This window comes from Hyperolius riggenbachi, chromosome 12 (genome assembly GCF_040937935.1).
Source record: "Hyperolius riggenbachi isolate aHypRig1 chromosome 12, aHypRig1.pri, whole genome shotgun sequence".
Lineage (NCBI taxonomy): Eukaryota > Metazoa > Chordata > Amphibia > Anura > Hyperoliidae > Hyperolius > Hyperolius riggenbachi.
The window spans coordinates 243,744,218-243,761,248 of NC_090657.1; the positions used below are offsets into that span (position 1 = coordinate 243,744,218).

The 17,031-nt window shown below is 40.5% G+C and overlaps 1 protein-coding gene across 1 annotated transcript in view; it reads left to right on the plus strand.

Annotated features, from left to right (window-relative positions):
• Positions 1-17,031, plus strand: part of LOC137541324 (uncharacterized) — a 177,401-nt gene that overhangs the window by 131,024 nt on the left and 29,346 nt on the right. Inside the window, exons 5-6 of the mRNA XM_068262572.1 lie at positions 9,583-9,855; positions 15,206-15,352. Coding sequence (XP_068118673.1) covers positions 9,583-9,855; positions 15,206-15,352 — 420 coding nt within the window. The remainder of the gene's footprint in view (positions 1-9,582; positions 9,856-15,205; positions 15,353-17,031) is intronic.

A 17,031-nucleotide genomic window follows, 5' to 3' on the forward strand; every position in this document is an offset into this window, starting at 1 on the left:
ACAATGTGCCTGCTGACTGTGATGCAGAGGATCAAAGTTGACCCTCATAGTGCATTATGGGGCGAATCGAACTTCCGCAAAAGTTCGCTTGGTCCAGGCGAACGCGAACCCCCAAAGTTCGCCTGGAACCGTTCGCCGGTGAACTGTTCGCTACGTCTCTAATCAGTGGCGTAGCTAAGGAGCTGTGGGCCCCGATGCAAGTTTTACAATGGGGCCCCCCTAGCACTCTATACATAACAATTGATACGACGCACCAAAACCTGCCAATGGCGACTACAGTGTCAGAGGTGCAAGAAGGGGATGGGGAACAGCTTGTTAATGATTACCACTATTCAAAGTATCTATTAGAAGTGATTATTATGAGCACAGGACTAATAGAGAGCTAATACTGTAATTGAGGGAGGGCCCTTCAGGGCCCCTCTGGCCAAAGGGCCCCGATGCGGCCGCTACCTCTGCACCCCCTATTGCTACGCCCCTGTCTCTAATACAGACAGGCAGTCCAGCGGTGATGTGGGGTTCGAGGTAAAGGAGAACGTGGAGGCCGCAGGCCGGGGGCCTAATCAGCAGGTGCATGGCTGCACAAAGCTGCTGTGATTTCCTTCATTTCCGGTTAATTGTTACACCCAGAAGTGAAACACCTTAGTGTTGCCATTCTTTTGAGAGCTGTGCGACAGGAGGGCAATCGAGATTGGTACGTGCACTGGTGGGGACCCAGAGGATGCCAAGGGACTTCACAGACTAGGGGGGGGGGGGGGGCTAGAGGAAGCACCAGGTATGTAAAATACCTCATATTTTAGGAGGAACAGAAAATGTAGGCAATTGTATTCACCATGGACTTGTGTAGCTCTGCACCACATTCCAAATTATTGTTGTTAAGTTGATACAAGTTGCAGTCAGCATAAACTTCGGTTCTTCAACCATTAGCGTATACTTCAAATGTTACTGAACAAATCTCCTAAGGAAATGTTACTGAACAAATCTCCTAAGGAGAACAGTATGTGTTTCTCAAATAAATGCCAAATTTTTTTTCCAAATTAATACATTTAAAGGTTGTTAAGAACTGAAAATGGTAATTTGTTGAATTTGCAGCATTAGGAGGTATTATTTACTGAAATAAAAAAGCTATTTCAATTAAAAACATTTGAACAGGTCAAGTTACGGATGAACATAGGACCCCTTATTTGATAGTAGCGTTACAGTTCTTGCATCCATTGAACTTGTGAGTTTTTGGAGAGTTTCTGCTTGAATTTCTGTAGGATGTCAGAATAACCTCCCTGAGCTGCTGTTTGGATGTAAACTGCCTCCCACACGCATAGATTTTTTACTTGAGTTTGCTCCAAAGGTTCTGAATAGAATTGAGGTCAGGGGAGGATGGGGGCCACACCATGAGTTTATCTCCTTTTATGCCAATAGCAACCAATGACGCAAAGGTAATCTTTAGAGCATGAGATGGTGCAATTTCATGCATGAAGATGATTTTACCACTGAAAATATAATTTTTCTATTTGTACCATGGAAGAAAGTGGTCAGTCAGAAACTCCACATATTTTTCAGAGGTCATTTTCACACCTACAGGAACCCTAAAGGGACTGAAAAGCTCTCTTCCGATGATTCCAGCCCAAAACATTACTCCGCCACCTCCTTGCTGACATTACAGCCTTGTTGGGATGTGGCGGCTGTTAACCAACAATCCACCACTCCATCCATCTGGACAATGAAGAGTTGCACGGCACTTATCAGTAAACAAGACTGTTTGGAAATTAGTCTTCTTGTAGTTCTGGATCTACTGCAGCTGTGTAACGATTTGTGTCAGCAAGAGACAGAATTCTGATTATTAGGTGATCTCCAGTATCACCTATAATGCAGATATATACCTGATTATAAGGTGATCTGCAGAATCACCTATAATACTGGTATATCAGAATCTGATGTGACAACAAATAGAGATGGTGTTTGGTGCAACAGAAATACTGATAAGAGCTATACCTCACCAGAAGAGCTGGTTGGTACAATCAGTAGTGCATCTCACCAGAGACAAGGGCCCTCTGGTGGGAGTAGGGTAGTCAGACAGATCGGGTTTGGCAACAGACAGATGCCGTACAAAATCGGAAGGCAGAGTCAGGAAGATATAAACAGGCAGGGTAGGCAATGAGATCAGATGTGCAAAGGTACAGAATCACTTAGCAAGAGAGAGGTCAGAACGAGACAGAGTCATATACAAATAATAACAGTAAGTAATGATTAAGGCTATCAAACAATTCCTATCTTGTGTGAAATCCCCAGTTTCCTCCCGGATCAAAGAACACCGGAACTATCTAAGGGTCTGAGCGCTAACACGAAGTATTTGCAACAGCAGACAAGTTGCGAGTGACACAGCAAGGCTTATGAAGCAGGGGAGACCCTCCGGGCATACCCCCAGTGATCAACCAATGAGGATCGGTGAGCGTCTCCTCTGACGTCAGCCGACCAGCCGGTCAGCTGACGCGCCTCCTCCCCGCATAAAGGTCCTGTCTATGCGCGCGCACGCGCGACAAGGCTACACTATGTGCAACTGACAGTTCCGTCCCCTGCGTGCTAGACGCCTGAGGCCCAGACATGCTGCTAAACAGGGAGCTGGAGGCAGCTGCGGTGGTAGCGCTGTTCACCGCAGCTGCCTCTCCAGTGTTTGTTACAAGCTGTTTCTGATTGTGAACTTAGGTTGGGGGTTGTTGAATAGAAAGTTTATGGACTGAAATCCTTTAGAGCAGTGTTCCCCAACCCTGTCCTCAAGGCCCACCAACAGTGCATGTTTTGTATAAATCCACAGAGGTAGTTAATCAGCTCTGCTGCAACACTAATTACTCCATGTTTGCATGTTTGTGGTTTCCTGCAAAACATGTACTGTTGGTGGGCCTTGAGGACAGGGTTGGGGAACTCTGCTCTAGAGAATACTGCACTTGGATGTTTGTGGGACTTTGCAGGAGGCACCAGCAGCTTCAAATATGTGTTTGCTGCTTTATAATGGCATTTAATCAGCTGTTCTCTTAATCTGATGTATTTGGAAGAACCCTTCCTCATTTTGCTTTTATCTGCACAAACCTGTGTGTGGTCTGAGTCAGCCACAAATCTTTGAACAGTACAACGATCATGCTTATGTTTTCGTGAAATATAAAGGTTTTCATACCTTGTCCAAAGCATTCAACTATTTCATACTTTTCAACAGCAGAGAGATTATTTTACTTTCTCATATTGCTTGGAAAAGGTGGTTTAGCTTAATAATGTAGAACACCCTTTTTTAGTAGTTTTTCCTTTAATCGGGCTCACCTGACAAACTAGTAATCAGAGGTGTCAGAGATTGATTTCAGTGATCAAAAGAGCCCTGAGACACAATGTCATGCATGAGTTTAAATGAAAAACAAAATATTTAATCCGTATGACATTTAAATACAATTTGCATAATAGTTTGGAACGTAGTGTAAAAGTTTGACTCAAGTTCTTTCTATTCACTTTCTGACTGTACATAGTGTTAAAAAGTGGGATTTGTAATTTAAGAACAAAGTCTTTCAGAGACCAGAGTAAATCTTTTAAAAGGATGTGGTTGTTTATTTAACATTATTGATCTTCCATGAATATTCAAAAATAAATCAATAAAGGTACAAATCTTAGTTACATTATAAATGATTACAAAAAATGAACAAATTGATTGCTGAGTAATCTGTAAGTATATGAATAAAAAGCTTATTGTATTGGCTTGTATGTAGATGAGAGTGAATGTGTGTGTGTGTATGAGGCTGGAAGAAGCAGGAAAAGGAATGAATCATACCCGCCTAAAACTCCTGGTATAACTAAAATGGGTTGGCCCCACAGTGTGTCCCAATGCTATCTGTGATTGGTTTGTTCAAACAATGCTGTAGTCTCTATTTGCTGACTTCCATACCTAGCTATTTCACTTAACTGTTCCTTTATCCCAAAGCACATGGTCAAACTGGTTGAAACCAGTATTCTAACAGCTTCATTGTACTACTATGCCTTGAAGAATGCGTTCCCTGCCCCCAATGATGAGAAACACATGCTCCAATTACCTTTATGGGGGAAGGCTGTCCTATTACCAACCCAGCCTTGTACGCCTATGCTAGATAATAGAAGATTTCTTTTCAATCAGTCTTATCAATATCACATATATAATTTATCTATAGCTTTGATATCTCAATCGCGTCACATCCAATATAGATAATTATTCCCTCTAACATGGCAGGGCCCTTGCCATGCAGAAAGCTCCAATCATCGTATATTTAGATTGTTCAGAGGTTAAAACATCAAAACTACTTATTACATTTCCCCCTTTATAGAAGTAAAATCATATATTAAAATTACTTTCACTTCTATAAATACCTTTTATATTTTTTAATCATTATCAAAATTTTTGTTAAAATATAACAGTCATATTCTGTCATCTTTCATTAATAATCACCTTCAAATTTTGCTACCTCTAAATTTTTAGACAAATTAATAACTTTTATTTAAACTAATTGCATGTATATGCTCTTCATACATCCCTTGTGTACGAACTCAGAGGAAAAAAAAAACCCTTAACCTCTTCCTTGCTAGACTTAACTTTAACAGCAACTTCTTCTGTACTCTCATGTGTAATTGAAACAGTGTGTGTTAACCCTTTCACATCTTGTTGTATAGGAAATTTTACCTTTGACAAAAATGGTAGATTCTTCTTAAAATTAAACTAACACCCTTAAACTAAACATGCAAGCATGATGACAAATCTAAACTTTGAATTTCATTACTTTTTCCTTCCATTTTAAAATGATCATAAAACCCTTTTTTAATAAAACAATCATAATAATGTATATAATTAACTGGATTACCTAATAATGTTACATAATAATCAGATGTATTCCCTTACAACTACTAATATCATTAAAATATTCTTCATTCATCTTGGTGGAATTCATATCACTTATCCATCCCAAATCAATATGAATTAATGTATACCTGTATTCTTCAATTATGTCATACCTCCTTAAAAAGTTTGTATTACTGTTTGGAAATATCTATAAAATATATGCAGTTTGAATTTTCAAACATATCCTAATCAAATATGGTTTCCATTATTAATAAAAATTAAAAATATTAAATCAAAAAATGTATCATTTAAGGACATGATACTGATGCACTGTATATAATAATACCTTAACATCATCTGATTTACATATTATTGTGCTACCTAATTAGCCTTATGCTTTCTGACAAAACCTTATTATCTTTAAATCAAATTTCAAAGTTTCTTAATACAACCCGTTAATCATAATCAATGATTTTTGCACCATCTAAAATTCCTTTTCTAATATATTGATCAAACTCTCAAAATAACTTTGCATACCAGATATATTATGGAAACCCCTTTCTATCAAAAATATCAATTTCCAAACATTAATCAAAAATTTACCTTAATTTTTACAAAAAATGATTGGATCTATAAGTTATTGGATATAAAAAAACTTTCCTTAAAAACCTTTTCTGTTCTTATCAATATTTTTCCCTAAACTTTTCATTACTTTATGAAAACATCACATATAACCCAACAAACAAACAGTACATAAACTGAACATTAAGACATCAAAACAAAAAATAACAATGTCTTTTTCACATGTATCAAATGAATTATATGTGTGTAAAGAGATTAGATTTCCAGTTTAGTTCATGAAAAAGGAAGGAGGGAAAAAAAACTCTTCAAAGTCTTTAGGCTGTAAACTTCCTTTCATCCCTTTATCAATGGAAGCATGGAATCTCGTCTCAATAGGCTCATTAGCATGTGAAAGCCTTGTAATTTTCGCCAACTCTGCATGTGACCTTTTTCCGTCAATCAATCTTTAGAAATACGTCTACAATTAAAAAATATGGTATCAATGATCTTATTTCAAGAAAATAACTTTAAACTTTTGTTCCCCCTTTGAACAAACAAACTCATATGACATTGTCTAAATTGCAATCCTTTGATGAGGACACAAACCATGAACTTTAATAAATCTCGTTTATCTAATAAACATAACCTTAGACAAACCTAAGATAAAGCTCAATAAAATAAAAAAAACACAATGTCATCTTAAAAATACCCTACACAACTTATTGTGAGGACAACAAAGTTATATTCTCTTATGTAAATGTGTAATAGCATGTTAATATGTGTGAGTGTGCTTTTACATAACATGCTAATCTCATGTGTATATGTCATTATTAGTATACCTGCTGTGTGTGTATGCAAGTTGCAAGTAACTAAATGATACCTTTAAATTTCTTACATAATAATACCTCAAAAATGATCAATGCATTATTTATAAAAACTTCTGACGTATCTTTACTCATGCCGTTTGAATGACAGCAAATGGCTTCAGATTACAGGACTCCAGCTGTTCTTAATTAACCCTACTCTCGCTTAACATAGATGCCACTGTTTCTCATACAAACAGAGGAAAGCATTTCCTAAACAGCTTCTGCTGAAACATTTCTATGTCACTAAAACTTAACTTGAAAACTTTTCTTTAATTTTTATTTAAAATGACCTCATCTTACTAAAATACATTGCAACTGATGTAACCAATTGCTAGTATCCAAAATAAACTCAAGGAAACATGAAATCCACTTTCCTATAAATAACTGATACTCAAATTACTTTTTAAATCCAATATCTCAATCAATATTGTACCTCTATTTTCATCAATTTACAGAAAGGAAGGAAATCACCACCATCTCTGATTCTCTTCACATACTTCTCAGGAAACAAAATTTAATAATTAAGGAGATAGAATACACGTGTACACCAAATCATAAAAGGGAAATAAAAAAAATATTATCACATAAACACATATAGAATTCACAACCAATAACTTTTATCAGAGTTCTGCTTTAACCTGTTGTCCTTTAAACGTTTAATTTTTAAATTTCCTTGAATGTGAATATATTGTGTACAGTCTAAAATATCAGTGCATACATTACTGTATTAATAATCTACAGCAATGACCAAAGTATACAATTTTATTTCAGATATTTGATACACCAACACCAAGTCCCTTGTATACCAACAATTTGAACTGGTACATCTGATTTCACACCTCTGACCGGAAAAGATATGAAAACATTTGTCACCATTCTTCAATTATATTTTTATAAATTTCCATTTCTCTTCCGGTAAAGAAAAACAGATCTTTACAAAAATAATGCATATATAAGTATAAGGATATACTTATTCATGACAAATCACTTATGGGACTGAGCATTCAGCACATATATTCTGATCATATTTCCAATCATCACTCACATTAGACTAAACACACATATTGTCTTTTAAAATATATTGTAAAGTATCAAAACCATCTAAATGTAATAACTATAGTCATGATCTACCAAATTTACCTTATATATTACAGATCAAATTCTTATGCCATTGATGCAATCGTTATTTGCAACAATTCAGCTTTATTTAATCAAAATTAAACCAAATCTCTTTATTTCACCATAAACTCACTAAGAATATCCTCCTGACTAAACCTATAACTTAAAAAAACTTATTTTATCAACTTTTGTGTAAATCGAATGTTACAATATATATCTGTCGTCTATGGACACCAACAATCACATCTTACTTATGAATGCTGACCCTTATCACAATATCCTCATCAATCCACTAATACAGGAACAGATATGTCTATCATCAAACTATGATGATTGACACTCCTATGCAAAATTATAACAAGCTCATTTTAATTAATTAATATTTTTTTAATATCAATTATTATATTAATGACTATATTTTATACTCTTTATCACAACTCAAATGGAAAACTAGAACAACAACTCTGAAATTTGAATGAAATTTTCATAACATATATAGCTTGCAATACAAATACTTTTATGTGACATCTGCAATGATTTTACACTCCTACTTGAATAGCTGTAATATGATACATGCTGCTGCAAAGAAAATGTCATTTTGGTAACCAGAAACATTTTATTTTTCCCTGGCTTTCAGGATTATTGTGCTTCTAATAAACCACTATTACAGATATATTTCCTTTTTATATAAACTGTCACTTATTCATGGTCTATATATTTTCTTTCCTTCTACACAAGTGGCCAATTAAAAATAAATATGAAATCCTTATTTTACTTATAGAAGCCATTATGGTAAGTTTTGCTTCTATGATCCAATTACACTATCAAAAGCTTCAATTTAAACCATTTTTTCCAAAATTTAGCTTGCAGCTTTGTAGACAAAAATATCTGCCTCTTTAAATAAACATCATTAAGGAAGTCTGCATCCTGTCTGCTACCAATAAGGCATTTTACATAGGAATGAGAAGAACATTCCTTTTGCATGCTGTTCATTTTAGCAAACTCTAAGTAACTATTTCCCTGATTAACTAACAAATATTCTTGATTTCTTTAACAACTTTGGACAACGCATCTGACTTTTAAAACTTTTAACCAATTCAACAGGAAATAAAACATAGTCACCTTATGCAGACAGACTTCTGGTATCACCCACATCTTATGGAGGTCCATTCGCTTCTGGTCTGGTCTCCTCCCTTGCTTCAGGCTCAATCGCAAAAATAGTTTCAAAAATACCCAGCTTCCTTTCTCGTTCCCCCATTTTGAAACGAGCTTGCGATCTATAGCTGAGTTAATTCTTCATTAAACATTTACGACTAGCTGGCTTGCCAAAATGTTAAAAAGTGGGATTTGTAATTTAAGAACAAAGTCTTTCAGAGACCAGAGTAAATCTTTTAAAAGGATGTGGTTGTTTATTTAACATTATTGATCTTCCATGAATATTCAAAAATAAATCAATAAAGGTACAAATCTTAGTTACATTATAAATGATTACAAAAAATGAACAAATTGATTGCTGAGTAATCTGTAAGTATATGAATAAAAAGCTTATTGTATTGGCTTGTATGTAGATGAGAGTGAATGTGTGTGTGTGTATGAGGCTGGAAGAAGCAGGAACAGGAATGAATCATACCCGCCTAAAACTCCTGGTATAACTAAAATGGGTTGGCCCCACAGTGTGTCCCAATGCTATCTGTGATTGGTTTGTTCAAACAATGCTGTAGTCTCTATTTGCTGACTTCCATACCTAGCTATTTCACTTAACTGTTCCTTTATCCCAAAGCACATGGTCAAACTGGTTGAAACCAGTATTCTAACAGCTTCATTGTACTACTATGCCTTGAAGAATGCGTTCCCTGCCCCCAATGATGAGAAACACATGCTCCAATTACCTTTATGGGGGAAGGCTGTCCTATTACCAACCCAGCCTTGTACGCCTATGCTAGATAATAGAAGATTTCTTTTCAATCAGTCTTATCAATATCACATATATAATTTATCTATAGCTTTGATATCTCAATCGCGTCACATCCAATATAGATAATTATTCCCTCTAACATGGCAGGGCCCTTGCCATGCAGAAAGCTCCAATCATCGTATATTTAGATTGTTCAGAGGTTAAAACATCAAAACTACTTATTACACATAGTTTTCATTCTTTATACGTAAATGAATGACCAATTACTTGTTATTTTTACTTAGGGGCTTGCAAGCCAACGATCTACAAGGAAAAGCAATCTTTAGTATGTGAAGCGGAAGTCGAAAATGAGAACGACTTCAACATCTCATGGATGGACGAGCACAGAACTGTTTATGAAAGTGTAGAAATGCCAAAAAAGCAAAAACATCAACTCGTAAGGTCCATTGAATTAACAAGTGACAAAAAAGACATCAGTCTGTGCTGTGTTGTGTCTTATAAAGAAAATGGCGAGCTAAGAGAAAAACAAACTTGCAGCGAGTCGCCGGTACTTCTAGGTTAGTTCTTTTCTCTGAATCAAGCCCAAATGATTTGCAGATCTCACAATATTCATAAGAAAAAAAAAGACAAATGTGACTAGTTATGGTCAGTAAGATGCTAATAATTTTCATCTGGTGCAAATTTTAACGTATTTTTTTTTGCAAAATTTGCAGCTTGGACCAGGACCTATCAAAATCTTGAGCTTTGTTTGATTTGGTTTAGTTCTCTTGGCCATTTTTACATATGACCACTTTTTTATTTTTACCAGTCTGGAGTTATAAACTCACCAGGTCTTCATTCATAAACAACAACAAGATCACTTAACTGGATCAATGGTCTAATAACCAAAAATAATAAAGATTTAGATGCCTAAGTTATATAAACATAAAACATAACTTTTGCTGTGGAATAGTGTTATTGGACAGGTAAATAAACAATATAAAAACATCTGTAGCCTAGGTCACATAATTTTTATTGTATAATGTGCAGCCAGACGCACGTTTCAGAGAAAGTGAATTGCAGTTGAACATATGTGACGATATGGGTTAAAAAGCAGTAACCAATGTCCATCCTATATTATATCCACACAGGGGCATAACTATAAATCATGCCCCGCCCCCTGTAACACTTTGATGGGGCCCCCCAATGTTTCCTTGCCAACCCCTTGTGACCCTCACAGCCTGGGGGCCCATCTCACAAGGGTCATAACACAAGTTTGACCATCATAATCTTCACACCCTTAACAAGTGTAGCCACAAAACACCTGAACTGGAGGATGGACCCCTTTATCGGAGGGAGTGAAGTAGTAATTGGGGTCCCCGTACAGATCTGGGCCCCCTGTGGTTGCAGGTTCTGCTCCCCTGTAGTTACGCACATAGCTATGCCCAAGGCATTTGTTCAGTAAATCTTCATCCAGCGTGGTTGGTTATAGTAACCAGCATACATCTGTATTTATAGACAGTGTTGAGTGATCTGTCCAGAAAGTACATAAAGTGGATGAGGTGAAATACATGGTTCCCAACAGAAGAGGCCTCAGTAGCCATGTGGATAGATACATGGAATATGTTGGCGTTTATAAATCAATAATAGCAATACTTGGCCACCCAGGCTTCCATAGCCTCATTATTGGTCCAATAAGATGAAATGATTCCACAGTAAAAGTTACATTTTTATATTTTTGTAACAAAATGCAGGTTTCTAAACCCTTTCAGTTAATAGTTAGCCCAATGACAGAACTGGGAAGCTTTGGACCAATCAGAGAATGCAGAATTTTACAGTGAAAAATGGATTATCGTGGTAATTTTAGACCAATCACAAGACCCGGATAATACTGAGTATTTCTGAGTCCTGTGATTAGCCTAACATTTCCATGTATTCCGATTACTGTGGTAAAATTCAGCATTTTCTTATTGGTCCAATACTCAGAAGCATTATAATTAACTATCTTTATTAATAACATAATAAAAAAAAGACTTTCCTCGCAAATCAGATTGCAAAAATCCACAGAATTGGAAATCGGCATTTATGACCACCCCTAGTTAATAGACTATTCCTAATATAACTTAGGGGTGGCCATTTAACTACAGCATTTATAGATATTGTTTACATCATTTAATTGGATGCCACCATAAAATAGTCAATGCCCAGGCCGGGATTTACGTCACCAGAGCCCATAGGAACTTCACCCTCCATGGACTAGTGTGGCTCGGATACAATCCATAATCCCGGCATAGCCGTGATTCACACGCAAGCATTTTTTCACTATCTGACATCGTGATCCGAATCCATGATTGGAAATCGATCACAGCAGTCAATCACAAATTCTGCCGTTATTCCAAGTATTTGGCCATGATCACGGAAAAAATATTCATGATTGTCACCTTAAAAACCTGCCGACTTTAGTGGTTAATAACAAAAAAAAACCTTACATGGTAGAAACACCAAATTTGCAGGATATCTTAAAAAGAATAGTGGGAACAAGAGGACATTTTTATTTCAAAAAGACCTTCTAGTTTTTGAGAAAATTGATTTAAAATTTCAAAGGAAAAATTAATATATTTAAATGCATAAATGACAGTTAGTTAATACAGCAACCCTCCTACTTCAGCGGTTAATAGCAAAGCCCCCTTACAAGGTAGAAACACCAAGTTTGCAGGTTATGTTAAAAAGAACAGTGGGGAAAAATAATCTTTTCCTATTTTTTTTAATCTTTTTTTATGTTCAGAGTGTGGGAATATTTTTAAAAAATGATGTGGGGTCCCCCCTACCCAGCATATTTAACTCCTTTTCCCCATGCAGGCAAGGATAGCCAGAATGTGGAGCCCCAGCTGTCTGGGGTTTCGCACCCTGAGCTATACCAGCCCGCATGGTTCCTGGTATGGGGGGCTCTGGGGGGAGGGGCGGCCAAGCCTTCCCCTCCCCCCAGAGCCCTTGTCCAATCCATGGACGACGACTCCCTGGAGGGGGGTTCATGGGTGCATCTGGGAGTCCCCTTTAAGAAGGGGACCACAGATGCCTGCCCCCCCTTACCAGGAGAAATTAGTATAGGGGTACAAAGTACCCCTTACCCATTTCCACAAAGAGTTTAATGAAATAAAAACACAACCACAAGAAAAGTATTTTAATATTCTTAGTTAACCAGCAATACTTACCTGTACCTTTAAAAAATGTTCCCATGCCAATATCCTTGGAAAGGTCCCATGCCAATATCCTCTATCTTGCAATGTGCTGTTACAGTTGATTTAAGATCACCGCTGGCCGCTGCCCCACATACCGCTCCCCGCCACAGCTCTCAGCTATACTAAGTATAGCTGAGAGTTCCTCCTATGCGGACGCTATACAGTCAGCTCCTGCTGTCCTCCCTGCCTCCCACACCTGTCACCCACACCCATGCTGGCACCCAGTGCACCCGTGGGTGCACTGGGTGCCAGCATGGGTGAGGGTGACAGGTGTGAGAGGCAGGGAGGACAGCGGGAGACGGTGGCAAAGCATCCGCATAGGACGCGCTCTCAGCTATACTTAGTATAGCTGAGAGCAAAGCATCTTTAAATTTCCCTCTAAGGCTCCCCATTGGTTCCTTATTATCCTCCTGATCCCCAATGGTCTGTTAAGGAACCAATGGGGAGCCTTGGAGGGGAATTTAAAGATGCTTTTGCTCTCAGCTATACTTAGTATAGTTGAGAGCAGTTAGGCGGGGGCGGCGTGTGTGGTGGCGGCCGGCGGAGATCTTCAATCAAGATCGCAAGATAGAGGATATTGGAGTGGGAACTTTTTTTTAAAGGTACAGGTAAGTATTTCTGGTTCATTAAGAATATTAAAGGACTTTGTTTGTTGTTGTGTTTTTATTTCATTTAACCCTTTGTGGAAATGGGTAAGTTGTGCTTTGTACCCCTATACTCATTTCTCCTGGGAGGGGGCAGGCGTATGGGGTCCCCTTCTTAAAGAGGACTCCCAGATGCCACCATGAACCCCCCCAGGGAGTCGTTGCCCCACCTCCTCCTGGGGCACCAGAGGTGGGGAAGAACCTCTTGTCCATAGATAGGACAAGGGCTCCGTGGGGAGGCTTGGCCGCCGCTCCCCCCCGGAGCCCCCCCATACCATGGACCATGCGGGCTGGTATAGCTCAGGGTGCGAAGCCCCAGTCGGCCAGGGCTCTGCATTCTGGCTATCCCAGCCTGCATGAGGGCAATGGGTTAAATATGCTGGTTAGGGGGGACCCCACATCATTTTTCCCCAGGTAAAATGATACCCCATATGCCATATTTTATTACTAGCTGAGCATGTGGCGGACTGTTATCCCAGCCTGTGCGTCTGTAGCGATCGAGATGTCCCCCTTCCAAAACTTCTGTAACCCCTTGACACCCAAGCACGCTGGTATAGCTAGAATGCAGAGTGTGGACTGCATGGGGCTCCATAGCCTGAGTTATTCCTGCCCGCATGGTCCATGATAAGTTGGGCTCTGGAAAAGAGGAGCAGCAAAACCTCCCCCTCTCCCCCAGAGCCCTTGTCCATACTATGGGGATTCTAGTACAGGGGCTTTGCTACTAACTGCAAAACTTAGTGCCAGTGATTTTAATGTATTTTGCGAAAATACCGGGACCAATCACATATTTGAATTACCATATTTTTCGGACTATAAGACGCTCTGGACCATAAGACACACCTAGGTTTAGTGGATAAAACCAGGAAAAAAATATGTACTTATCCTGGTGCGTCTATGCTGGAGGGATCTCTTATGGACCCCCCCCCCCCCCAATCTGCTCTAAATATTTTCTCCCCCTTGTACCTTTTGTGTCCTCCTCTTTCCATCTTGTGTCCCCCTCTGTCCTTTCTATTTCCATCTATGTCCATCCTATGTCCCCCTCTGTCCTTCCTGTTTCCATCTATGTCCATCCTGTGTCCCCCTCTATCCTTCCTGTGTCCCCCTCTATCCTTCCTGGGTCCAACTTCTTTCATTCTATGCCCCCCTCTCTCTGTCCTTTGTCCCCCTCTGTCTGCCCCCTCTATCCTTCCTATGTCCATCTTTTTCCATCCTGTTTCCTCCTCTCTCCATCCTGTGTCCCCCTTTCTCTGTTCTGTGTCTCCCTCTGTCCTTCCTGTGTCATCCTCTGTCCGCCCCCTCTCTCTGTCCTGTGCCCCCCCTTTCTCTGTCCTTTGTCTCCCTCTGTCCTTCCTGTGTCATCCTCTGTCCTCCCCCTCTCTGTGTCCTGTGTCCCCCTTTCTCTGTCCTGTGTCTCCCTCTGTCCTTCCTGTGTCATCCTCTGTCTGCCCCCCTCTCTCTGTACTGTGTCCCCCTTTCTCTGTCCTGTGTCTCCCTCTGTCCTTCCTGTGTCATAATCTGTCTGCCCCCCTCTCTCTGTACTGTGTCCCCCTTTCTCTGTCCTGTGTCTCCTTTTGTCCTTCCTGTGTCATCCTCTGTCTGCCCCCCTCTCTCTGTCCTGTGTCCCCCTTTCTCTGTCCTGTGTCTCCCTCTGTCCTTCCTGTGTCATCCTCTGTCTGCCCCCCTCTCTCTGCCCTGTGTCTCCCTCTGTCCTTCCTGTGTCATCCTCTGTCTGCCCCCCTCTCTCTGTCCTGTGTTGTCCTCTGTCCGTTCTGTGTCATCCTCTGTTTACTGCCTCCTAGCTTCATTAGGTAAACAGGAAGTAACATCACTAATGTGCACAACTTCCAGTGTGGATTGGAGGGGTACTAGACACTAGGGCACAATGGCCAAACTTCTGTATCCGGCCATTCTAGGAAGTAGATTAATTTCAATTTTTATGCACTTTAAGGGGCCAACAGAGAACTGTACTCATAAGTGTTACTACACAGTAAAATTCAACAAACTTCCAGACACGTTTTTTTAAACATGGCATTTTGTTTTTACAGGGGTGTACAACAAAAAGGAAGATGACACGTCACCCAAATATGCCGCCATTTTTACTGCAATCATTTGTGCTGTGGCCTTAGTAGGAGTCATTGCATATTTTGTACGTCGCCATCAGAATAGACCTATCCGGCAAAGACGAGCAAGAGGTAAATAGTGGTTGTCCTTACTCTCACAAATAACTGTAACCCACTGCTGCATACACTTGATTTCTTTAGAGGAGAGCTGTGATGGGAGGAAAATAGATGATGCCATCTTGGTTCCCTTTTAAAAGCCATAAATTATTATCCTTCTAATATTTCTGGCTACCTAATACTGAGGGCTTCTCTGGCTACCTATACTGGTCGGAATATCTCACTACCTAATACTAGGGGTTTCCACTGGCTAGCCAATATGGAGGGGAGGGGGGGCTTCCACTAGCTATATAATACAGGGGGATACCATTGGCTAACTAAGACTGGGTGCTGTGACTGGCTACCTAATAGAGGAGGATACCACTGGCTAACTTACCCGGGGCTTCTAATGGTCCCCCGCAGACGTCCTGTGCCCACGCAGCCACTCACCGATGCTCCGGCCCCGCCTCCGTTCCACTTCTGGAATTTCTGACTTTAAAGTCTGAAAACCACTGCGCCTGCGTTGCCGTGTCCTCGCTACCGCTGATATCACCAGGAGCGTACTGCGCAGGCACAGACCATACCGGGCTTGTACTATACATTCCTGGTGACATCAGTAGGAGCGAGGACACGGCAACGCAGTTTTCAGACTTTAAAGTCTGAAACTCCATAAGTGAACCGGAGGCGAAAACGGAGCATTGGTGAGTGGCTGCACGGACACGGGATGTCTGCGGGGGACCATTAGAAGCCCAGGGTAAGTTCAACTCATTTTTCCCGCCCCCACCCCCTACAGTATTCCTTTAAATCATGGCTCTTCCTATTTCAGTAAGCCTGTACCTATTCAGTAAGGAGTAGACTCCCTAACACTGCTACTACCTCCTGAGTGCTCTCTAGTGGCTGCAGCTCTGGCCTAACACTGCTACTGCCTATAGAGCGCCACCTAGTGGCTGCAGCTCTGGCCTAACACTGCTACTGCCTATAGAGCCCCCTAGTGGCTGCAGCTCTGGCCTAACATTGCTACTACCCCCTGAGTGCTCTCTAGTGGCTGCAGCTCTGGCCTAACACTGCTACTACCTCCTGAGTGCTCTCTAGTGGCTGCGGCTCTGCCCTAACATTGATACTGCCTATAGAGCGCCACCTAGTGGCTGCAGCTCTGGCCTAACACTGCTACTGCCTATAGAGCCCCCTAGTGGCTGCAGCTCTGGCCTAACACTGCTACTACCCCCTGAGTGCTCTCTAGTGGCTGCAGCTCTGGCCTAACACTGCTACTACCTATAGAGCCCCCCTAGTGGCTGCAGCTCTGGCCTAACACAGCTACTGCCTATAGAGCTCCCTCTAGTGGCTGCAGCTCTGGCCTAACACTGCTACTGCCTATAGAGTGTGCCCTAGTGGCTGCAGCTCTGGCCTAACACAGCTACTGCCTATAGAGCGCCCCCTAGTGGCTGCAGCTCTGGTCTAACACTGCTACTGCCTATAGAGTGCACCCCTAGTGGCTGCAGCTCTGGCCTAACACTGCTACTGCCTATAGAGCCCCCTAGTGGCTGCAGCTCTAGCCTAACACTGCTACTACCCCCTGAGTGCTCTCTAGTGGCTGCAGCTCTGGCCTAACACTGCTACTACGCCCTGAGTGATCTCTAGTGGCTGCAGCTCTGGCCTAACACTGCTACTGCCTATAGAGCCCCCTAGTGGCTGCAGCTCTAGCCTAACACTGCTAC